Here is a 24,551-nt window from a genome sequence, read left to right on the forward strand (position 1 = left end):
GGTTTAGCTGTGTTATTGATCTGTACACGTAGCTTTCAATATTTGTTGACATATACATTTTGCGTTCAATAAAAGTTTGCAAGAATTATTGTTGCGTTCACTAAATCATCTTTTGAATGTCCTAACACTATGACGCATCATCATCACCGATCTAATGACCAACCCCTTTATCTAACCCTTACACAGATGACTGGAACCCAATGTGCTCAATTCCAATCTAAGGTGCAAAAAATCACCATGCGCCATTTCCAAAATCTGCCGGATTCCGTAAATTCAGACGGACACTGTCACGTGTTTATCGGTTCTATAACGCCAAGGAAGTGGTTTCTCATGCATTCCCACTTTACGTTTCTCAGGTGGCAACACTTCTACAACATTGTTTACAGTCACCACAATATAGAAGAACGTAACGGCTTAACACTAGCTACTAAATTCTCTACATACCAAAAGTTTAATTGCAAAAGCTGATAAGTAGGCACATGTGAGAGTAATCAGAGAGAGTTGTGCACGTGCATACCAGTCTTATTAATGAGTTTAGCCTATATATAGAGAGGAGAGATTGTGGAGAGGGGATCCTCCATGATCAACATAGTGTGTTTGTTAGATAAGAGTTGCGACTTTGTTCATGGTGATAAGAGAAGAGAATTGTAACTCCGATCTTATCAGTTAGGGTTCATAGTTTGTATTAGAGATTGAGAAGAGATAAGAGAGAAGAGATCGCATCTTCAAACTTATCAAATGGTGCGTTTGTGATCGAGATCGAAGTATCGCGGAAGGTTAGGGTTACGAATTTGGGGATTTTGTGTGAAGAATCGAGGAATCAAGAAACAAAGATGGTTACGTCAATTGGGTTATCACCGGTGCGAGAACTATCGGAGGAGGAACAACACGACGCGTCTTTAGCTGACGTCTACGATCAATTGGGCGAGGTGCGAAGCTTTGGAAGCAAGATGAAGGATCGAATTGAGACGATGGGTTCACAAATGGGATCAAAGATCGAATCGTTGGGAAACGAATTGAGGATTCGCGATCAGAAATTGGAGGATCTTGGAAGGAAACTGGATCTCGTCTTGAGTTCTTTACCCGGAATTGAGACAGTTCGTGAAGTGGGTGGCTCAAGTCAATCGGGACCATCACAATCACAAGATTGTCACAATCAGGTACATGTCTCACTCTCAAAACCTTGCCTTAGCAATATTAGGCGTGGACTTAGAGAGAACTTGATGAAAAACTTAGAAATGGCAGTGTTTGATGGAATTGGTGTGTACAGTTGGGTTGCTTGTGTTGAGCGGTTCTTTAGACACATTGGGTATAATGATGCAGAGAAGTTAGCACTGGGTTCTGTGAGCTTAAGTGATGAGGCCTTGAGTTGGTACAACTGGGAAATTAACAGAGGAAGACAGTTTGTGAGTTGGGTTCAGTTTAAATCAGGATTGATGAGGAAATTTGGGAACATCAAGATTAAAAGTACATCAACGGTAGCTTCTGATTCCAAATTGATTATGCTAAAAGAATCAAGTAACGAAGGCTCACACAAGGAGAAGAACCCCTCTGAAGAGAAGCATTTGATTCAGCATGAAGACTCTGTTAGAGTGAAGACATTATGTCAGCACACAGGAAGTTATTGGTGAAACAGAATCGAGCTTAACCTTCTCAATGATTGATTCTAGTCTCAAAAAAGAATCAGTAACTTCAAGCTTGGCAACAAATGGTGTTCTCCAATCACAGAAAGTTGAGAATTCAGTCTTGGAGGATCATCGAGATGCATCCTTGGATCAATATCAGTCATAACCTGAACTAGTTTCTGATGCTTTACACTCTGGTTTTTGCATCGATATATTGAAAACTCAACAAGAAGGGATATTAGAAATTTCAGAATTGCTTATGTGTTATGAGAAGTCGTCAGAGGTCAAGACTAAGGATGTTACATTCCAACAGCTCAACATAATGTCTCTTCAAAGGCATGAATTACATCAGCAGAGAGATAGCGTGTGTTTAGTGGATGATTGGAATTCTTTCTTTTCGGTTTGGCATCGTTGGCGAAACAGGGATTTGTATTAGTTTTGCTGGCTGAATCAGCAATCTCTGCAACAAATTGAGGAGTATACAGTTGCTGAAGACCATTACATATTCATAAGAAGAAGGTATATCAAGCTGTTACGCCTACAACAATAGGTAGCAGTTTTGTACACCTACGGGAAACAAAGACTAGGATATTTCAGTCAATCTTCTCTACTAGTTGCTGCAACACTTTGGAGTACAATGATAAACCGGGGGATTGAGTATAAGTTTGACGCTGGATTAAAACAGAAGTGTGTTGGCAACATTACGACAAAACAGAGTTATGAAAGGAAGTTTATTGGCTTGTACTCAGCATATGGGGACAGGAACGTCTATTATTCTGTGTGGCATTGTTGGAGAAAGAAGAATCTGCAGCTCATTAATCTGAACAATGGATGTTAGCCACAAAGTCCGGACCTACACTTTCATATTGACGTAACCATCTTTGTTTCTTGATTCCTCGATTCTTCACACAAAAACCCCAAATTTGTAACCCTAACCTTCCGCGATACTTCGATCTCAATCACAAACGCACCATTTGATAAGTTTGCAGATGCGATCTCTTCTCTCTTATCTCTTCTCAATCCCTAATACAAACTATGGACCCTAACTGATAAGATCAGAGTTACAGTTCTCCTCTCTTATCACCATGATCAGAGTTGCAGCTCTGATCTAACAAACACACAATGTTGATCATGCAGGATCCCCTCTCCACAGTCTCTCCTCTCTATTTATAGGCTAAACTCATTAATAAGACTGTTATGCATGTGCACAACTCTCTCTGATTACCCTCACATGTGCCTACTTATCAAAAGCCCACTTCTTTGCTTTCAATTCTATTCTCCCACCAAATATTGCCATTCCAACTTATCTATCTGTACCTTCTTATAAATTTATGATTTGTGGAAGTCATCGATACAGTATGTACTATGTAGTATAACTTGTTTAAGTAATCAAACTATGCTGATTTTAACGTTCTATTGGTGCGTATGCATTAACATATTTTGTTTCGAATCGACTATTTAAACCAAACATAAGCAAAAATTTGGCTCGGTTCTTGTATATAATTCATTTTGGTTCGGCTTTTGTTTCTTCTTTGGCTTTTAATTTGTGTTTATATACAAATATAGAATAAAAATTGTACAATACCTCTTAGCTTGGTTTGTTTGTTATTCAAATCCTCTTCCTCCACCGTCTGATTCATTCCCCTTCCCTCATCTTAGTTTTAATTCATGGCTGGTAATTAAATGATCCGTTTTGATATGTTAAATTATTTGATAATGTGACAAGACAACTTTTACTTTGGTTATTCACTTATTTGAATAATACTCCCTTTGTTCCGTGTTAATTGTAACATCCGCGAACCGGAATCCCGGTTTGGGATGTGCATTGATCGATGCTGACTCAATTTCCTGCTTTTTGACTTAAGTTAAACGCTGCATTTTGGACAAAGGGAAAGGAGAAAAACCATTAAGTCGTTCTTTTGTCTCATTAGACGACTTTAGCCGTTTTTGAAAGAAAAGAGAAGAGAGAAAGTGTTCTTGAGCGTTCTTGAGGTTTTTGGGAGATTTCAGGCTGTTCATGTAGAGATCTGTAGCTAAGATCTTTGTAGGAGCTTCCTAGGAACGTTTTCTTCAAATGTTTGGGTAGGATTCCTTCTGTGGCAAAGGTAAGTGCATGACCATGGCTTATCTAGGCTGGAGATTACTCGGATATGTTTGTTTCTGTGTTATTAGGCTTGTTAGTATGTTGTTTGAGGCGCTGGAAAGCTTTCTTGTGGCTTGGAATCGTTTCTTGTGGTTGCAGGAACGAAGATCCAGCGAGAAGCTTCGGAGAAAAAAATGCTCGGCATGAGCATCGATGTGTCGGTCGATGCTAGTGTGAGGACAGCGCGGTTTGACCTAGGAGCATCGGTCGATGCCATGTGGAGGCGCCGGTCAATGCGATTAGGGTTTCCGCGTGATGTCGAGCATGTATCGATCGATGCAAGTGGGGGCATCGGTCGATGCAGTTGACCCTTGTGTCGATCGATGCATACCCTGTGTCGGTCGATGCTGGTCCCTGATGGTGTCGGTCGATGCAAGCTTTGTGTCGGTCGATGCAGAGCCTGGTTTGTTTGTTGATTGTTGTTTGATGGTTAGAGTATCTTTATTGCTTGTGTGTATAGCCCAATAGATGGGAGGATTGCTTTACTGAGTGTTTATAAAATACTCATGCATTGCAATTTGTGTTTGTGATGCAGGTAAGGGCAAGGTGTGATCGTGGAATCAAGGCAATGAAGAGGAGGATGTTCTAGTGGTTCGCTTGGTTGTCTAGCTTCTGTTAGGTTGCTAGAGTTGAGTCATAGAAAATGTTGTTTAGGAATGCTGGTTCTCTGGTTTATGTTGTTTGGATCATTAGTTTATGATTGAATTATTTATTGGTTATTGGTATCTGTTTTCCGCTGTTGGTTGTGTTTGTGGTTAGGTGGCTAGTGGGTATGGGACTACAAGTTGTAGTCTTTTTTTTTATTATTATTTATTATTAAAAAAAAAAACGGGTGAGGTCGTTTCAGTTTGGTATCAGATCCCTTACGGTTCTAGGTTTGGGTTCACTAGGTTTCTGTTGTTGATGTTGGGATTGCATGTCTTAATTGATTATGTGAGTTAGTCAATTGTGTGTGGCATGAAGTCCTAGAACATCCTCTTCGAGTCTACAGTGTGATTCCACAGTGAGTTCATGTTTTTGTGTTCCGTTAATTGTGTGCCTAGCCTTCTGTTCATGGTAGTGCAGATGGTTAGAGAGGATGTCGTTGCTGGTCGTGGTCATGGACGCGGACGTGGTCGTGGTAAGGGGAGAGCCCCAGTGGTTAGTGAGGCTGAGGACCAGAGTGTGACTGCAGAGGGTGTCGGCGAGTCGCATGGTGTCCAGGGGGATTCCGTGAGTGTGGCCGTAGGGGGCGGTGTTGATGCTCCAGTGGCCGGTGATGTTAGGGCTCCAGGTGTGGGAGTTCCAGTGGGTGGAGTCCCGGGTGTCGACCTTGCGGGTTTGCTGGCATAGTTGATTGAGCGGTTACCGCCAGTGGCACCGGAGGAGCGGCAGCCAGTGGCTGCGGTTGTGGGGGTCCATTCTTGTTATATCAGCATGCTGACAAAGATCGGTCGTATTCGTACCGAGCGGTTTTCAGGAGGTACTGATTCTACCGCTGTGTAGGCGTGGAGGAAGAGTGTGGAGCATAACTTCCATACTCTTGAAATGTCCTGAGAAGTTTTGGGTGGACATTGGGGTCCACCATTTGACTGGTGATGCTCAGTTGTGGTGGAGTTCTGTGGCAGCCATGAGAGTGCAGAGGGAGATGACTTGGGCTGATTTTGTCTTGGAGTTCAACCGCAAGTATTTCCCTAGAGAGGCACTGGATAGGTTGGAGGTGCAGTTCCTTCAGCTAGCTCAGGGGACTCGGTCAGTGCGGGAGCTTGACTTGGAGTTCAGTCGACTTCTGAGGTATGGGGGTCGGGATATGGAGTCTAAGGAGGCTCAGATCATGAGATTTTTGAGGGCCCTACGTGACGATTTGAGGGTTCACTGTAGAGGGCGGAGTTATGCTACGCGTGTAAGCTGGTTGAGACTGCAGTAGGGATTGAGGAGGATATCCGGGCACAGTCGGTAGCGGCTAGCCCAGCAGTTCAGCCTAGTAGGGCTCAGCATCAGGGGGGTTCTAGCAAGGGCGGCAAGCCTGCGGAGGGAGCCAAGAGGAGATGGGAGGCTACGCAGAGGCCGGGTGGTCCGAGTTGCTTCGGGTGTGGAGGCAAAGATCACAAGGTTGCTAGCTGTCCCAAGAGGAGTGCTCCGTCTGCAGCAGATCGTGTGTGCTATCATTGCAGGGAGCCATGGCATATCAGGCCCTATTGTCCCAAGTTGCAGCCGGTAGCATTGGCAGTGTTGCAGCAGATGCATCCAGAGTGGGTTTGGGATGTGTGTTGATGCAACATGGGAAGGTGATTGCCTATGCTTCGCGGTAGTTGCGGAAGCATGAGGACAACTATCCTACTCATGACTTGAAGATGGGTGTTGTGGTTTTTGCCCTGAAGATTTGGAGATCTTATCTTTGTGGTGAAAAGGTGCAGGTATTTACAGATCATAAGAGCCTGAAGTACATATTCACTCAGCCCAAGCTGAACTTGAGGCAGAGGTGGTGGATGGAGCTGGTGGCGGATTATGATCTGGATATAGCCTATCATCCTGGTAAGGCTAACTTGGTTGCAGATGCTTTGACTCGGAAGCGGGCGGCTTCGGCTCAGGAGCAGGATATGGATTCTCTGGTAGGAGAGATCAGTACGTTGAGCTTGTGTGCGGTTTCTCAGGAGCCGTTGGGTTTGGTTGTAGCTGATAGAGCAGATTTGTTGAGCAGAGTGTTGTTGGTTTAGGAGTCGGATTTGGGGCTGGTGAATGCCTCAAAGGATGTTGATTCAGAGTATCAGGTTTCGGCTAATGGTACTATTCTGGTGCATGAGCGGATCTATGTGCCCAAGGATGAGGAGTTGAGGCAGGAGATTCTGAGAGAGGCTCATGCTAGCATGTTCTCTATTCATCCAGGAGTGACTAAGATGTACCAAGATCTCAAGAGGTACTATCACTGGGTCGGGATGAAGAAGGACATGGCTATTTGGGTTACGAGGTGCGATGTGTGTCAGTTAGTGAAAGCTGAGCATCAGGTACCAGGTGGTTTGCTGAAGAGTCTTCCCATTCCAGGGTGGAAGTGGGATATGATTACTATGGACTTCGTGGTAAGTTTACCAGTGTCCAGGACCTTTGATGCTATTTGGGTCATTGTGGACCGGTTGACTAAGTAGGCACATTTTCTGGCCATTAAGAAGATTGATGGAGCAGCGGTCTTGGCTAAGAAGTATGTGAAGGAGATAGTCATGTTGCATGGGGTGCCAGCAAGTATTGTGTCTGATACGGATTCCAAGTTCACTTTTGTGTTCTGGAGGGCATTTAAGGCAGATACGGGCACTAAGGTGCATATGAGTACAACTTATCATCCCCAGACAGATGGACAGTCAGAGAGGACAATCCAAACATTGGAGGATTTTCTGAGGATGTGTGTGCTGGATTGGGGTGGTCATTGGGCAGATCACTTGAGCTTGGTGGAGTTTGCTTACGACAACAGTTACTAGGCGAGTATTAAGATGGCTCTTTCGAGGTTTTGTATGGGAGGTCATGTCGTACACCGTTATGCTGGACTCAGGTGGGGGAGAGGAGCATGTATGGGGCAAAATTTGTGCAGGAGACCTCAGAGGAGATTCGGGTTCTCAAGCTTAACATGAAGGAAGCTCAAGATCAGCAGAGGAGTTATGCCGGTAGGAGGAAGAGAGATCTTGAGTTTCAGGTTGGAGATAGAGTGTACCTCAAGATGACCATGTTGCGGGGTCCGAACACGTCATTGACTATGACTATGTTGAGTCTAAGGTATATGGGTCTGTTCAGAGTGATTGAGCGAGTTGGACCAGTGTCATATAGACTGGAGTTACTTGAGGTTATGGAAGCATTCCATAAGGTTTTCCATGTGTCTATGTTGCGGAAGTGTCTTCGTGAGGATGATCAGTTTTTGGCTAATATTCCTGAGGATCTTCAGCCAAACATGACTTTGTAGGCGAGACCATGGAGGGTTCTCGGGTGGAGGATCAAGGAACTTCGGGAGAAGAAGTTTCCTTTGATAAGAGTCCTTTGGGACTGTGATGATGTTGAGGGAAAGTTTCTTGAAATAGAAGTTCTAAAAATGGAAAGTTTTATGTTAGTCTGAATTTGTCCATTTTTAGTGGTTGTGAGCCTTTGAGGCTAGTGTGGCCTTTGTGACGAGCTGTTTAGCCATTGTGTGGCCTTTGTGGCGGACTGTTTAGCCATTGTGTGGCATTAGTCTCCATATAGTTTGGTGAAATATGCCTGAACTCACAAAAAAACCGGCGATCTCTTAGGCTGAGCTGTCGGATTCTTTAGGCGACATTCTTCTCTCGGCAGCACTTTGAATCTGTAAGCATCTTCTTGGTTGCAACGAGTTCCTTCTCGAAGCAACCCTTTAGATGGTTGATAGTCTTGATCTTGCTCTCTTCCTTCTTCTCTCTTCTCTCTCCTTTCTCTCCATTTCTCTCCTTTCTCTTCTTTCTTCCTTAGTGAAAAATGAGAGGAGTAGGAGTGTATATTTAGAGTGATGGGCGAGATTCTCATACAATTGCATGATCAACAATTGTCTTCTTCTTTCTTCACTTAGGCGGACAAATGGCGTGAGAAATTTTCATGCGCCACACTTGGCGAAGTGATGCGCAACACCTGGCGAAGGGCGCAACACTTGGTGAAGGGCGCAACACTTGGCGAAGGAGTCCAACACTTGGCGGAGGAATCTTTCTTGTCCCCCACTTCGCCCATGCATGCGACATTGCAGGTTCCGCATCCAATCTAACGACTTAATAAGTTGCGTAAAGGTATCTTTGTTTCTCACCTTTATTCTTGCATGAAATTATATTGGGAAATCAAGAAAGAGAATGTTCTTGCGCCTTTCAACAAATGCCCAGAATTTCTGGATCGCTGTATGGTCGGGTCAACGGTATTGTGGTATGGTCAACGATACCTGGTACGCTCTCCGGTACGTGGTACGGTCCATGGTACATGGTACGGTACACGACCTTCCTTCTTCTAGCTCGAGCATTCTTTTTCCTTGGAATTTTTAAGACTGCCCATCGAAAATAAACTCGTTTTCGTCGATCATCCGTCCTTTGGCTCGATGGTAGGCGCATCCAGCAATGGCCATTGGCCATTTACCGAACCATCAACATTTCCTCATACACTTCTTCAGCAATTCTTCTATCTTTCTCCTTTGCCTTCTTTCTAAGTTCTTTTCAGGCTCTTTGGTCATGGTTCTTATCAAAATTTTATCCTGTAGTGAGGGTCACTACAGTGACTTTCCGACAAGTGATTGTCAGAATTGTGCGAGTGAAGACAAAACACATGAAAAAATCATGTAGTTATTTGTAGGGATGGTAACAAGTCTTTAAAGCCTCCTGCACGTAGCAAACCGACCGTCGGATATGGATGGGCTCACAGACCTATTGAGAGAACGTAAGATCCATTAAAAAAAGAAGAAGAAGATTCCTTTGATGAGAGTCCTTTGGGACTGTGATGGTGTTGAGGAGCAGACTTGGGAGCCTGAGGCGAGGATGAAGGCAAGGTTTAAGAAGTAGTATGAGAAGCAAGCCGCGACTTGAACTTGCCTAGCCTGGTCCCATATGTAATCCGCGGCTGGAGCGGGAATGGAGTATTCCAGCCCATCTCTCTTGTTTACTTTGTTGCTTGGGTTGGTTGGTTGTGCGACTAAGTAACAAGATGAGGTGGTGTTTGGGGTACAAACTTTCTGCGAGGTAGTGTGTTGGAGGAAATTTTCTTGTTTTAGAAGTTTCTATAAGTGGAAAGTTTCCAGAAGTGGGAAGTGCTAAAAATGGAAAGTTTTATGTGAGTTGGAATTTGTCCATTTTTAGTGTCAGAGGGCCTTGGAGGGGCTTGTGTGGCCTTAGTGGCGGACTTTTGAGTCGTTGCGCCGTGTGTGGCGGTCTTTTGAGTTATTGTGTGGCCTTTGTGGCGGGTTGTTTAGCCGTTGTGTGGCCTTCGTGGCGGGCTGTTTAGCCAGAGTGCTTGTTGAGGCGGTCCTTCGGGAGAGATGGTCTTTGTGTCGGTCCTTCGGGAGAAGTGGCCTTGTTGGCGGTACTTTTTAGGACATTTGTTTGGCCTTGTGGCGGTCCTGTTTAGGACATTTGTTTGGCCTTGGTGGCGGTCCTGTTTAGGACGTTTGTTTGGCCTTGGTGGCGGTCCTGTTTAGGACATTTGTTTGGCCTTGGTGGTGGTCATGTTTAGGACATTTGCTTGGCCTTTGTGGCGGCCCGTTGGGTAGAGAGATGATCCTTGTGTGGTCATGAGATATTCCAGTGAGGGGATATGTGGTTGGTAGGACATCGTGTTGTCTTACGCGAGCCACGAAAGGAAACCTGGATAGGGATAGGACTCAGACGTGTTCGGAATTGTTTGCTCGCGAATCTTGGGGAACTTAGGTTCTCCTAGTACCGTCATATTCTAAGACTTTGTGGCTTGGGAGTATGGCTAGTATATCAACTTCGGATGACGATCCGGGGGCACGCTGTAGGGTGGCAACCCAAGAAACGAGTATTGGACTCTCTTATATATATTATGGCATGCGGGTTTAGGCCCGATGAGGAGCTAATATTATGGCATGCAGACTTCGGTCTGATGAGGAGCCAATAAAAACTCAAGGTTTAGGCCTGTGAGTAAAAAGGAGAGTCCAAAAGTCGAGAGCAAATAATGCCTGGAGCGTGAGTCTATCGCCTAGAGGTGACCTTTCGTATATCGGTCGGAGGAGTGCGGGCCGTGGAGACGGTAGCACGGGAGTCCTTGGCTGAGTGTTGTTCGAGATCTGAGGACGAATCTAAATTGGTGGGAGAGAATTGTAAAATCCGCAAATCGGAATCCCGGTTTGGGATGTGCATCGATTGATGCTGGAGGAGCATCGGTCGATGCTGACTCAATTTCCTGCGTTTTGGGCAAAGGGAAAGGAGAAAAACCCTTAAGTCGTTCTTTTGTCTCATTAGACGACTTTAGCCGTTTATGAGAGAAAAGAGAAGAGAGAAAGTGTTCTTGAGCGTTCTTGAGGTTTTTGGGAGATTTCAAGCTGTTCTTGTAGAGATATGTAGCTGGGATCGTTGTAGGAGCTTCCTAGGAACGTTTTTTTCCTGTGTTTGGGTAGGATTCCTTCTGTGGCAAAGGTAAGTGCATGACCATGGCTTATCTAGGCTGGAGATTACTCGGATATGTTTGTTTCTGTGTTATTAGGCTTGTTAGTATATTGTTTGAGGCGTTTGGAAGCTTTCTTGTGGCTTGGAATCGTTTCTTGTGGTTCCAGGAACGAAGATCCAGCGAGAAGCTTCGGGGAAAAAAATGCTCGGCATGAGCATTGGTCGATGCACTATGTGCGTCGGTCGATGCTAGTGCGAGGACGGCACGATTTGACCTAGGAGCATCGATCGATGCCATGTGGAGGCGTCGGTCGATGCGATTAGGGTTTCTGCGTAATGTCGAGCATGTGTCGATCGATGTAAGTGGGGGCATCGGTCGATGCAGTTGAACCTTGTGTCGATCGATGCATACCCTGTGTCGGTCGATGCTGGTCCCTGATGGTGTCGGTCGATGCAAGCTTTGTGTCGGTCGATGCAGAGCCTGGTTTGTTTGTTGATTGTTGTTTGATGGTTAGAGTATCTTTATTGCTTGTGTGTATAGCCCAGTAGATGGGAGGATTGCCTTACTGAGTGTTTATAAAATACTCATGCATTGCAATTTGTGTTTGTAATGCAGGTAAGGGCAAGGTGTGATCTTGGAATCAAGGCAATGAAGATGAGGATGTTCTAGTGGTTCGCTTGGTTGTCTGGCTTCTGTTAGGTTGCTAGAGTTGATCCTAGAATGTTGTTTAGGAATGTTGGTTCTCTGGTTTATGCTGTTTGGATCATTAGTTTATGATTGGATTATTTATTGGTATTGGTATCTGTTTTCCGCTGTTGGTTGTGTTTGTGGTTAGGTGGCAAGTGGGTATGAGACCACTAGTTGTAGTGTTTTTATTATTAATATTAAAAAAAAACAGGTCAGGTCGTTTCATAATCCATTTGTTAGGGGAAATTTTTGTTTTAAAAGATGTATTTTTTAGTTATATATGCACTTTTTTATAGTTATTGATAAGGAAACTAAAAAAATGGGTAAGAAATGTAAGGATACCGTATCAAGTCATATCTCTTAAATATGTAAAGTGTATATTTGTAATAATGTATATATCCTAGCTCTCTATGCTCTTCCCTTGTATATATAGTCTTGTTATCATTCAATAATAATGATCATATTCTCTATCTCTATATGGTATCAGAGCTACGCTCCTAGACCCAGAATTTTTCTTCCTTCTCATTCTCACCGTTTTTCTTCTTTTTCTCTTTTCCACCATGTCTTCTAATGGTACGACTGATCCCCAAGTTGCTTCAGCCACTGATGTTGTTCCCCTCACCACTTCTTCTCTGCTTCACATTAACATGATTAATGTCACAAAACTTATCTCCACTAATTACCTCATGTGCAACCGCCAAGTTAATGCCCTCCTTGACGGCTACAATCTTGGCCACTTTCTCGATGTTGAGGCAGACAAACCCGATCCCACGATCACGACCGCCGGATCCACTGCTGCTAATCCTGCTTATGTTGTGTGGACCCGCCAAGATAAACTCATTTACAGTGCTATCCTTGGTGCCATCTCTCTTGATGTGCAACCACTCCTCTCTCATGCCTCCACCTCTATAGACGTACGGACAACCTTGAGTTCTACCTACGCCAAGCGTAGCCGCGGCCACATCCTGCAACTGAAACACCAAGTAAGTGAATGGAGAAAAGGCAATCGTTCTATTGACGAATATGTCCAAGGGCTGACGATGTGGTTCGATCAACTTGCTTTCCTTGGCAAACCTGAGGATCATGAGGACCAGATCCGCTACATTCTCAAAGGCCTTCGCGAAGACTATAAGACCGTCGTTGACCAAACCGAAGGACGTGCTGTGGCACCCTCGATTCCGGAGCTTCACGAGAATATTCTCAACCTTGAAGCTACTCTTCTTACATCGAGTCATGCTGCCTCTGTTCCAATCACTGCCAACTATGCCAACAGTCATCAGCGCTCCAAGCCTTTCCATCCGCGGCAACACAACAACAACAACCAAGGCTGGTATCATAACAACAACGGTGGCCACAACCGTAGCTCTAAGCCTTCTCTTGGTAAGTGCCAGATTTGCGGCACTCAAGGTAACTCCGCTAGGCGTTGTCCTCAGTTTCAGTCTCCACAAGCTCAACGACCACTTTTTCCCACTCCTCGTGCCAACATTGCTCAATCTTCTACTCCTTGGATCATGGACTCTGGTGCCACGCACCATATTACATCCGACTTTGCCAATCTCTCCATTTATCAACCTTACACTGGCGGTGAAGAGGTTCTTGTTGGTGATGGCACTGGTCTTCCCATCCTTCACATGGGTTCAGCTTCTCTACCCTTTCTTTAACGCCACTTGTTACTTACTAAAGTTCTTCATGTCCCTAATATCCAAAAGAACTTAATCTATGTTTATCGGCTTTGCAATGCGAATAATGTGTCTGTTGAATTCTTCCCGGCTTACTTTCAGGTGAAGGATCTCAGCTCGGGGGCTTGGTTGCTCCAAGGACAGACTAAGGACGAACTCTATGAGTGGCCAATCCCATCAACAGTTGCAGCTTCATACTTTGCTACCCCTACAGTGAAAGCGTCTGTTTCCGATTGGCATTCGAGGCTTGGTCATCCATCTCTTCCTATTTTAAAAACTGTTATTTCAAATTTTTCTCTACCTCTCTCAGACTCCATTACCAAAACATTTGCTTGTCTAGATTGTCACTCCAATAAAAGCCACAAGTTGGCATTTGCTCAAACTACTATTTCTTCCTCTCGTCCTTTAGAGTATCTGTTTACGGATCTCTGGACCTCCCCCATACTTTCTCTCAATGAGTTTAAACATTATCTAATCATTGTGGATCACTTCACTCGATACACTTGGTTTTATCCCCTCAAACTAAAATCCGAGGTCAAAAACACTTTCATTTGATTTAAAGCGTTAGTCGAAAATCGTTTCAATACTAAAATAGGAACCCTCGTCTCCGACAATGGAGGTGAATTCATCACACTTTGTGATGTTCTCTCCACTTCTAGCATACAACACATGACTACTCCTCCCCATACACCCGAACATAATGGCCTGTCTGAACGCCAATATAGACACATCGTCGAAGCAAGTCTCTCCCTTCTCCACCATGCCCAAATCCGAAACACCTATTGGTCCTATGCATTTGCAACCGCGGTTTATTTGATCAATCGCATGCCTACCCCTATTCTCTCTCTTGTCTCCCCATATCGTTAGTCGTTTTCCATTGAACCCAATTACTCCAGGCTCAAAATATTTGGTTGCCTTTGTTTTCCTTGGTTACGTCCATATCGCTCACATAAAATTGAACCACGCTCCAGCCCCTGTGTGTTCTTGGGATACTATCTCACACAGAGTGCTTTCTTCTGTCTTGATCCCTCTACACATCGCCTCTATGTTTCCCGGCATGTGCAGTTTGTGGAAACTTCTTTTCCCTTTTCCCAACTGTCTTCCAAACCTCCTGCTCCGCTAGTCTCGACCAATTGGACTCCTCCGCTTTCACTTATTCCTATCTCTGCTGCTCCACTCATCGAGATTCCTCCTTCTCCTCCTCCGGCACCTGCGGCTCCCGACTCTGATTCTTCACCAGACTCGCCACAGACAGCGGGTGCTTCACCCTCTCCATGAAATTCGCAGGCCTCGTCCGCCGCCGCTGCTACACCGACCTCGTCAACTCCATTGTCGGGATCCCCACACTCTGATCGGGATTCAAAGATTGTCTCCACCAGTGAACATCATCCCAATTCTCCTTCTCCGTCTCAATCCACAGCGACAACAACAATCGGGTCCACAACACCACAAAGTGACATGGATTCTCAGCCCAGGCCTACGACCTCTTCAGGCCCAATAACTAATTCTGAATCCACAACATCACAATCTGCATAATCCAGCCCATCACACACGACCTCTTCGTCTTCGACAACACAACCACCGCCACCTCTGCCTGCTTCGAACATTCACCCAATGACGACTCGTGCAAAACATGGGATTGTGAAACCCAACACGAAGTATGCACTTGCCATCGCCACCATTGATGTAGAACCAAAAACAGTCATTCAAGATTTTGCCGACGAGAAATGGCAAACTGCAATGTCCGATGAGTTCAATGGCCAACTGAGTCGATTCACTTGGTCTTTGGTTTCGCTGGATCCCCACCAGAACGTCATTGACACTAAATGGATCTTCAAGCTCAAATACTTACATAATGGCTTTGTTGACTGGCACAAGGCGCGTCTTGTGGCGCGTGGCTACAACCAGCGAAAAAGCATTGACTACAATGAAACGTTTAGTCCGGTTATCAAATCTACCACGATTTGGATTGTTCTTCAGACAGCGGTTGCGTGTGACTGGCTTATGAAGCAGCTCGATGTGAACTAGGCTTTCCTACAAGGAACCTTAGAAGAAGAGGTTTACATCAAATAACCGCAAGGCTTCGTCGATGTCAATCACCCCGATCACGTCTGTCGCCTCCACAAATCGCTTTACGGCCTCAAACAAGCACCACGTTCTTGGTACCAGGAACTAAAAACCTATCTGCTTCAGGCTGGTTTCTTGAACTCACTCGCTGATGCATCCTTGTTCATTCTCCACCAAGGTCAGAGCAAAATCTATTTGCTTGTCTATGTTGATGACATTATTGTCACCGCTAACGCACGACAAGGATCTTCTTCGACAAACCCTCAACTCGTTGGCTACTCGTTTCGACATCAAGGATCCGGAAGATCTTCACTACTTCCTAGGACTCAAGCTCATCGAACGCCAAATGGCTTGCATCTCACTCAACAGAGGTACATTCTTGATCTTCTCACTCGCTGTAATATGCTTCATGCTAAGCCAGTTACAACACCCATGGCCACATCTCTGAAACTCACTCTCGCTGCTAGAACAATCCTAAAGGATTCATCCGAGTACAGAACAATCATTGGTAGCTTGCAATATCTAGCTTTTACAAGGCCAAATATCTCTTATGCTGTGAATTGTCTCTCACAATACATGCACAGACCAACATCCAAACACTGGCAATGAAACACTTGCGTGGGAGCTACGTACTTGTGTGCTAATCCGGTGTTTCACTCTCGCATGAAACACTTGGCCCTTGACTACCACTTCATCCGAAATCAGGTCGCCGATGGCACTCTACATGTTGCTCATGTTGCTTCCAAGGATCAGCTCGCTGATGCATTAACAAAGCCTCTAGCTCGTGCCCCTTTCAACACGCTATCTTCCAAGATTGGTGTGCTCAAGACCCCACCATCTTGAGGGGAGATGTAAGGATATCGTATCAAGTCATATCTCTTAAATATGTAAATTGTATATTTGTAATAATGTATATACCCTAGCTCTCTATGCTCTTCCCTTGTATATCTACTCTTGTTATCATTCAATAATAATCATCATATTCTTTATCTCTATAAGAAACAGAGGAAACAAAGCAAGATTGACATTGTTTGCTACATCTTTAAGTTATATATGCACTTTTTTAAAGATGTAGCAAACAATGTCAATCTTGCTCTGTTTTCTCAGTTTCTTACCCATTTTTTTAGTTTCCTTATCAATTTTCTCGAAAAATCTCAAAAGACGGAAGCTTCCTCTGGGGCCACAAAGGCTTCCGATCATCGGACACTTACACAACGTCAAAGGATTGTCTCACATATGTTTTTGAGGCCTCTCCCAAAAGTTTGGACCAGTGATGCTTCTCCATTTCGGATTTGTTCCCGTGGTCGTGATCTCATCGAAAGAAGGAGCAGAGCAAGTTCTCAAGACCCTCGATCTTGAATGTTGTAGCCGACCAGTCCAGAGACGGTAGCGACCAGATTGATCTCTTACAACTTCAAAGACATCGGATTCGCACCTTATGGTGAGGAATGGAAAGCGTTAAGGAAGCTCGTGGCTATGGAGCTCTTGAACGTGATATAATTGAAGTCAGTGAGGTGTATTAGAGAGGAAGAGAATGACGTGATGGTCAAGAAACTGACCAAGTCAGCTTTGACACAATCCCCGGTGAATCTGACGAAGACCCTTTTCACGCTCATAGCGAGTACCGTGTGTAAACTCGCGTTCGGGATAAATATCCATAACTGTGAGTTCGTCGACGCGCATAACATTGAGGATCTAGTTAACAAGTTTGAGTTGCTCATCGACGGTTCTGCTTTCTCTGATTTCTTAAATCCATTAATTGCTAATAGAATAGTACTTAATGTACGTTGCTTATTCAATTTTAGGCTTTTCTAAAGCGTTTTAATAATCTATAAATTTCAACTTAACGAGCTTGTCTCTCTTATGGTGATGATGCTTGATCATCCACATGTATGTCAAATCATGTTTTCATTTAGCTGTTTATAATTAATGCTTTTAATCCACATTTAGTTTTACATGTCTAATTGATAAACATATTAAACTATGGAAAAAATAAACAATCATCTTTCATATATTTTTGAATCATTAAAGTATATTAAAATGAATTTTATCCAAATTTGACTAATATTATTAATTAGTCTTCGTGTCACCGTCTCTTGGTATTTTATATCGAGCACCAAAAACTCTGGACGACTTAAGCAGCGCTTCAAGCTTTTATATGCTACGTTACGTCTCGACCTCGTCTTATGTTAAAACAGCTCGAAACCTGTTTCAGCAATATCTGCACTTTCAGTCTCTCCCTTTCTTACTGAGTTTTACAACTCAAGCTCTCGATTTCAAGCACACATACCAATCAATAAACATGATATAAAGATCCCCCTTAATCATATATCATCATGCTTAAATTATATTAGAGATTATATCTCTGGTTTAGTATTGGTTTAGTCAATTGTATAGTTCGGTTATGATTAGTGGTTTAGTAACTTGTAGTTAAGTTTTAACCTTGTACACATTTTCATCTTAATGAAGGTTTCACAATTAATTTGATAAATTATGTTTGCAGAACCTTCTCAAATCTCAATCTCCCCCTGCTTGAGTGATATACTCTGTTAAAATACTAAGTGTAGAAGAAGCTAACTCATACATATTGGATACTCAAGATCCAACTCTCTTTTTGGTCCTTTTTCAATCAACAAATCTCTTGTTTTATTATCAAGATTATTCCAGTTTCTAGGATCATAGATATCAAAAGGTGGAATTAATTGCTCATCAATATTCAAATTACCAATATTAGAGGGATTTGACACATCATCATGAGGTTCATTCACTATATCATCTAATCTATCACTATCATTTAAGTGATCACTAGGATCCACACTAGGATTCACACTAGTAGTGTTTCTTCTTTGAACAAACTTATCCAAAGCTCCTCTCTGTGTTTTCACAAATTCTTCATCTTTCTTTTTTATTTTTCTTTTTTTACATCCAGATACCATGTTAAAAAGAAGAAACAATGTCACCTGAAATTTGTGTAGAACAGCTGAACGGATAAAAGAAAAGACTTGAAAGTCTACACCAAATCTCCAATACGAGCTAGAAAAGTCACTCACCTAGTCACATAGAACATAGAAGAAAGTTAGAAAAGTTTTGACAACATAAATAATTTGGATCTAATACAACACAAGTTATACAAACATAACCAAACAATTAATCGGTTAAAATTTACCTCAATTTTCAAAATGGAATTGAACTAGGAATTGATGAGTAAAATCTGGTTAAAAGAAAGAGGATTAATTGGTTTTGGACTTTTGGGAAGCGATCAGAATCTGATCGTCACGACTCATGATGGCAGATGAGTTACCAAAAGTGGTTGTATCGTTTGTTTCAAAAGGGGGAAACATGTCTTAAGAAGGAAAACACATCTTTTGCCTTTTGTGAAAAAACTAGGTTAAATGAATGGGCCTATTTGGTTAAAAGAATATAGATGAATTTTAATCAATTATAGATCTTTTATGGACTATGGATGGCCTGCGGTACAAACCAAAAATCCAAAATAAATCAAATGGACCCCTAAATATAATTTCTTTTTTTGAACACTGAACCCCTAAAAAAAATTTGGTCTCCTAAATATTGTGGTCTAGTGGCGGAGCTAGGAATTCAATTCATCAGGATCAAAATATAATTTAAGAGGTCATTTGTGTTATTAATTTTTTTATAGGGATCAATTTTGCTATTTTATCAGGATCAATTTGATTTTTTTCCTAAAAATTCAATTAAATTTAAAATTTCACCAGGGTCAATTGACCCACATGCTTTTATCCTAGCTCAGCCCATGTTGTAGTCCCCCGGCCACCGCCCCTCTCGCCGTACCTTTAAGCCGAAGCTGATTTGGATTCTTCCTCATTTTTACTAATTTAAACTCTTTTTACCGAATCGACAACTTGATTGTGATTTAATCGTCCTAGTCTTATCTGCATTTTAAATGACTGACCAAACTTTTTTTTTTTACCTTGTTACATTTCTTTACATCGAAATTAGAAACTAAGCATTTTATAATGCTTTTTATATCGTGATAATTAAATGAGATAAAATTTATAACTTCAGAACCTAGAAGCATCTGACAAGACATCACTCAATCTTTTTCGTATTTTTCCTCTAACTACTCCAATTTAACTATACAAGTCTTTAAAAGAAACTGTTAAGGTAAATGTCGTGGTGGATTTAGGTTATGTGTAGTTTTGGAGTACTTAAAAATTTCGTCGGGTTAGGTAGGGAAATATATATATATATATATATATATATATATATATATATATATATAAATTATGTGTGGCTTTTGATAACTTGTAAACACTTATCACGCAATAAACAAACAGTTGAAAAGTTAAGCGTCAATTAAGTTGGTAGGCTTATTAATAAATCACATAAAATAAAATTAATGAGAAATCGGTTGAACCTACACGTCTTGTCTTCTTGTCCGAAAACGGGACCAGTGTTTACGCACGTCTTATTCGTCAACCTCTTTTCAATTTGCCTCACTTTGTTTCAGATCTGTTCTGTTCCACTTTGGTAACATTTACTGTTGCAAATAAAAAAAATTAATATCGAATCCACGGTAACAAGTATTTTATTTCCACATCAAATTTTCAACATTGGAACCTAAAACACGAAATTGGAGAACGAAACACAAATAATTACAAGCTCAAGTGATAACGTATGAGACTTAAGTAATATTGAATGTACATGAACATTCATTTATCAAGGAAACAAAAACAATATACAAACTCAGGGAAGAAAGCCGATGATGTAAGGGGAAGAAGAGCGATAAGGGGAGGGAGAGTAAGAGTAGAGGCCGTGGCGGTGGTAAGCATGAGGAGGCGGAGAAGAGTGGCTCAAGAAGGTTCTGACGGCGTCAGCCACCACCACCAAGAACTCCATTGCTATCTTCATAATCTCTATGCATAGCTCTATTCTCTTTATCACCATCCTCTCTCTCTCTCTCTCTCTCTCTCTCTTAGTTTTTTTTTCTCTACTTTGAGATTCTTACTCTATCTTCTTTGTCTTTGGCATTTATATAAAGTCAAACATGAAACATGCATGCCATGTGAATTATATGCGAATAACTTAAAACTATTGTATAACTTGTTTTGACTTTTACATATAATCTATTCTATTTTAAATAATAAAAAAATTGAAAACATAAATAAAATGGCAGAATGTTTCTGCAGTTTTAATTACTTACAATTATCTATCGAAATATGAAATATATCGCATTTTTTCACTTATTCATTCCACATTTTTGGAGTTGTGACTTGTGACTAATCTAAAGAATGTTTACATTTAGGAGTTTTCAGACAAGTGAAAATATATATTCGTTTAGTTTATTGTTAGCTAAGAATTTCTTACTCATTGCATTCCTTATTTATTTCACTCTTTACGAATTACGATACATATATTGATCCTAGCTATATGTAAATTTGTTTACCATATGATTTGCGTTTTTGCTTTTAAAAGCAACGCCTCTCTCTCTCTTTTTCTATTTCAAATTTCACCCTTCCTAAATAGAGCAAGAGTGCAAGACCCATGCCTCTCGTGAATTTTAGTCTTGTTCGGTAGCATAGTCTACATGAATACTTTATGTGATAGATCAAACACACAAACTAAAACACTGCTCACAAAGTTGCAGCTCATGCTTCAGTATATCACATTTGGAAACAAAGTTCTCCACAACTCAGTCCATTACACCTTTCGTCATATTCAAAATCATTGACAGTGAAGTGCGGAACACCATCACAGCAAGAAGGCATAGAAAACGTTGGAGCAATCTCATGATCCGATGGATTCGATGAGCCCTTTATCTTAACCATACTAATTGTAATCTTGTTTTTATCTTTTTTGCCAAGATTACACTAATTTAGGTATAGCTATTGTATTACCTCTACATTTCATTATAATGATATTTATAAAGAGTTAGTATAGAAAGGATATATATGTAATTCATTTATCCTAAACCCTAAGGTTAAGTCTGTATATATATTGTAATTGTCTCAATCAAATACAATCAACTTACCTTTGATAATATGGTATCAGAGCAGTAAGATCTCAAAGACTTAATTTTTTTTTCCACGCAGCCGCTTTTAGCCTTGGGGTTTTAAAACAAACCGAAATAACTGAACCGAACCGATATTTTTGGTGTTCTGTTCGGTTTCGGTTATGGCGGCTGAACCGATTGGTACAATTTTTTTTCTTCAAAAAAACAAAATATTTCTGTTATTTCGGTTAACCGAATTATTCTTTTTTTAATTATTTTTGATGTTTTTTTAATTTTTTAGAAAAAAATCTAACAAAACCAAAATTTACACCTAAAATAACCGAATCACCAGGAAAAACCGAAACCGAAATATATTTCGGTTCAATTCGATAACATTTTCAAAAATAAAAAAAAAACCGAAAAACCGAAATAACCGAACCGAATTCACCGTAATAACCGAAGTCCCAGGGCTAGTCGCTTTCTTCTTTTCTACTCATCTTCTTCTTCTTCTTCTTCTTTTTCTTATTTCTTTTTCACCGGCCATGTCTTCTTCATCCGTGGTTGTTGGCACTGCTGATGCTACCTCTCTACTCAACATTAACATGTCCAACGTGACAAAACTCACTTCCACAAACTACTTGGTGTGGAAACGTCAAGTGTATGCTTTGTGCAAGGGATATGATCTCGCCGGTTACCTCGACGGATCTGTTGCTGTCCCTCCTACCACACTCACCACCAATGACGTCTCCTCTGCAAATCCGGCTTACAAAAACTGGTAGAGGCAAGATCAGTTCATCTTGTCCAGTTTCCTTGGAACAATTTCCATCTCGGTGCAACCTCTTCTCTCTACGGCTTTGACATCGGTGGAGATCTGGAACACCCTCGCGGGCACGTATGCTAAACCTAGTCGCACTCATATCAAACAAGTACGTGAACAACTGAAACATTGGAAGAAAGGTACCAGATCTATTGAGGAATATTTTCAAGGTTTTACCACAAGGTTTGATCAGTTAGCTTTGCTTGAGAGTCCGCTTCCTCAAGAAGATCAGATTGACTATATCCTTGGTGTTCCTGAAGAATACAAGTCGGTGGTGGATCAAATTGAAGGACTTGACACCACCCAATCCTTTACGGTCGTTCTTGAAAAGTTGATAAATCATGAATAGAAGATTCAGACAATGATGATAGTCTCCTCCTCTGTTCCTGCATCGGCGAATGTGGCTTCCCACAAAGGCAATACTAATCGCCACCATCATCAGTCTCGTGGTCATCAGTCGTGGCAACCACGTCACTCTAACTCACGGTCTGACTCTCTTGTCTCCTCTGGTCGTGGCTATCATGGGCGTTGTCAGATTTGTGGGGTTCATGGCCATAATGCTCGATGGTGTTCTCAGTTTCAATCATCTGGTCGCGGGTATTCACGTTACACTGGTAGTCATCCTTCGTTCTCCATGACTCTATGGCAGCCACATGCTAATATGGTCACCGCACAACCATACGATGCGGCAAACTGGGTTTTGGATTCGGGTGCAACTCATCATTTAACATTTGATATTGCTAACCTGTCCATGCATCAGCCGTATAATGGCGGGGAAGAAGTCACAATTGCCGATGGATCGGGTCTTAAGATCACCCATACCGGTTCTGGTTTACTTCCTACACCATCTACTTCTCTTAAACTTCGAGATATTTTATACGTGCCTGATTTTTGCACAAGCTTTATTTCTGTTTACCGTCTATGCAATGATAATAAGGTTTCTGTGGCATTCTTTCCCACACATTTTCAGGTGACGGATCTCAGCACGGGGGTCTAATTACTCCAAGGCAAGACTAAGAATGAGCTATATGAGTGGTCGGTTCGCAATAACACCATCATGTCGTTTTCTGCTTCATCCTCCTCCAAAGCCAACCTCTCTTCATGGCATTTTTGTCTTGGGCATCCCTCGGTGGAAGTTTTAAAAACAGTTGTTTCTCAGTTTTTATTACCGCTTTCTTCTTCCCAGCAAAAATATTTGTCGTGTTCCGACTGTTTAATCAATAAGAGTCACAAATTGTCGTTCTTTGCAAACACAATCATCTCTTCTCAACCGCTTGAGTATTTTTAAACTGATGTTTGGACATCTCCGATTTTATCCTCGGATAATTTTAAGTATTATCTTGTTATCGTTGATCACTTTACACGATATACATGGTGTTATCCGTTGAAACAGAAATCTCAGGTCAAGGAGATGTTTGTGGCGTTTAAGGCGTTGGTGGAAAATCGGTTTCAGAGTACGATTTGCACTTTATACTCTGATTATGGTGGTGAATTTATAGCATTACAGTCTTCCTTGGTGTCTCATGGTATATCTCATATGACGTCTCTGCCACACACTCCGGAACACAACGGTATCTCGGAACGCAAGCATTGTCACATTGTTGAGACAAGCTTTGCTCTAGTCAGTCATGCCTCGATGCCCAAATCTTACTGGCCTTATGCGTTTTCCGCGACTGTCTATTTGATATATCGCATGCCCAAAGGTGTATTACATGGTTGTTCCCCTTATGCTAAGTTTTTTCAGCAGGCTCGTAACTACTTAAAGCTTCGTGTGTTCGGTTGTGTCTGTTACCCTTGGCTACGTCCATACTGATCCAACAAGCTAGAAGATCGTTCCACCCCATGTGTTTTTGTTGGGTATTCACTCACCCAAAGTGCCTATTTATGCTTGGAACCAGTGAGTGGTCGTCTATATGTCTCACGGCATGTTCAATTTGTGGAAACAAGCTTTCCCTTCCGCTCATACTCGTCTCCCTTGCCATCAACGTCGTAACTACAACTCTCGCTCCGGTTGAAATTGTGCCTGTACAACAAGCTCATTCACTGTCTCCGCGTTTGCCTTCTCCTTATCCGGTATCGCCGACTCCTGGTCCCTCATCACAGCAACAATCTCCGACACCACAGAATAGGGCCAACTCGCCTTCTTCCTCTGTCCACAGTCGTTGTCACCTCATTCCCCTTCCTCAAACCACACACCACCACAAAGCCCTGATCTGCCAAGCCCAATACATCCTTCACATTTTGGCCCGTTTATAACATCTCCAAGCCCACAACCAACAAACCCGTTACCTCAGCCCATTTGTTCTTCATCCTCACCATTTTCATCGTCTACAACCCGTACCACTTCTCCTGATCAGACATCGCTGACCTCTACATCCGGTTCTTCTGCTCCCCGAATTCCCATACCTCCACCACTGCTGATAAATACTCATCCTTTGAAAAATCGAGCTAAAAACTAGATAACTAAACCGAAAAAGAAACTCAACCTCATCGC

At 42.2% G+C, this 24,551-nt stretch overlaps 3 protein-coding genes across 4 annotated transcripts; 1 reads left to right on the plus strand and 2 right to left on the minus strand.

Moving 5' to 3' along the window:
* Positions 1 to 554: 554 nt before the first annotated feature.
* LOC104792630 (uncharacterized) lies at positions 555 to 11,815 on the plus strand. Of its 2 annotated transcripts, none has more exons than XM_010518824.3 (2): positions 555 to 1,160; positions 11,452 to 11,815. In XM_010518824.3, the coding sequence occupies exons 1-2, from the start codon at positions 834 to 836 to the stop codon at positions 11,503 to 11,505; spliced, it is 381 nt and encodes a 126-aa protein (XP_010517126.1). In that variant the 5' UTR covers positions 555 to 833; the 3' UTR covers positions 11,506 to 11,815. The 2 variants fall into 2 exon arrangements, with proteins under 2 accessions (XP_010517126.1, XP_087315571.1); XM_087459445.1 differs by lacking the exon at positions 11,452 to 11,815 and adding an exon at positions 4,304 to 4,488.
* Positions 11,816 to 17,842: 6,027 nt separating this feature from the next.
* On the minus strand, positions 17,843 to 18,205 carry LOC147949967 (uncharacterized). The gene has a single exon (XM_087511580.1). The coding sequence runs from the start codon at positions 18,203 to 18,205 to the stop codon at positions 17,843 to 17,845; it is 363 nt and encodes a 120-aa protein (XP_087367706.1).
* Positions 18,206 to 19,818: 1,613 nt separating this feature from the next.
* Positions 19,819 to 20,324, minus strand: LOC109125874 (uncharacterized). The gene has a single exon (XM_019228606.1). It carries the CDS (start codon positions 20,193 to 20,195, stop codon positions 19,995 to 19,997), a length of 201 nt encoding a protein of 66 aa, XP_019084151.1. The 5' UTR covers positions 20,196 to 20,324; the 3' UTR covers positions 19,819 to 19,994.
* Between the last annotated feature and the right edge of the window lie 4,227 nt (positions 20,325 to 24,551).

This window comes from Camelina sativa, chromosome 1 (assembly GCF_030686135.1).
Source record: "Camelina sativa cultivar CO46 ecotype springtype chromosome 1, ASM3068613v1".
Lineage (NCBI taxonomy): Eukaryota > Viridiplantae > Streptophyta > Magnoliopsida > Brassicales > Brassicaceae > Camelina > Camelina sativa.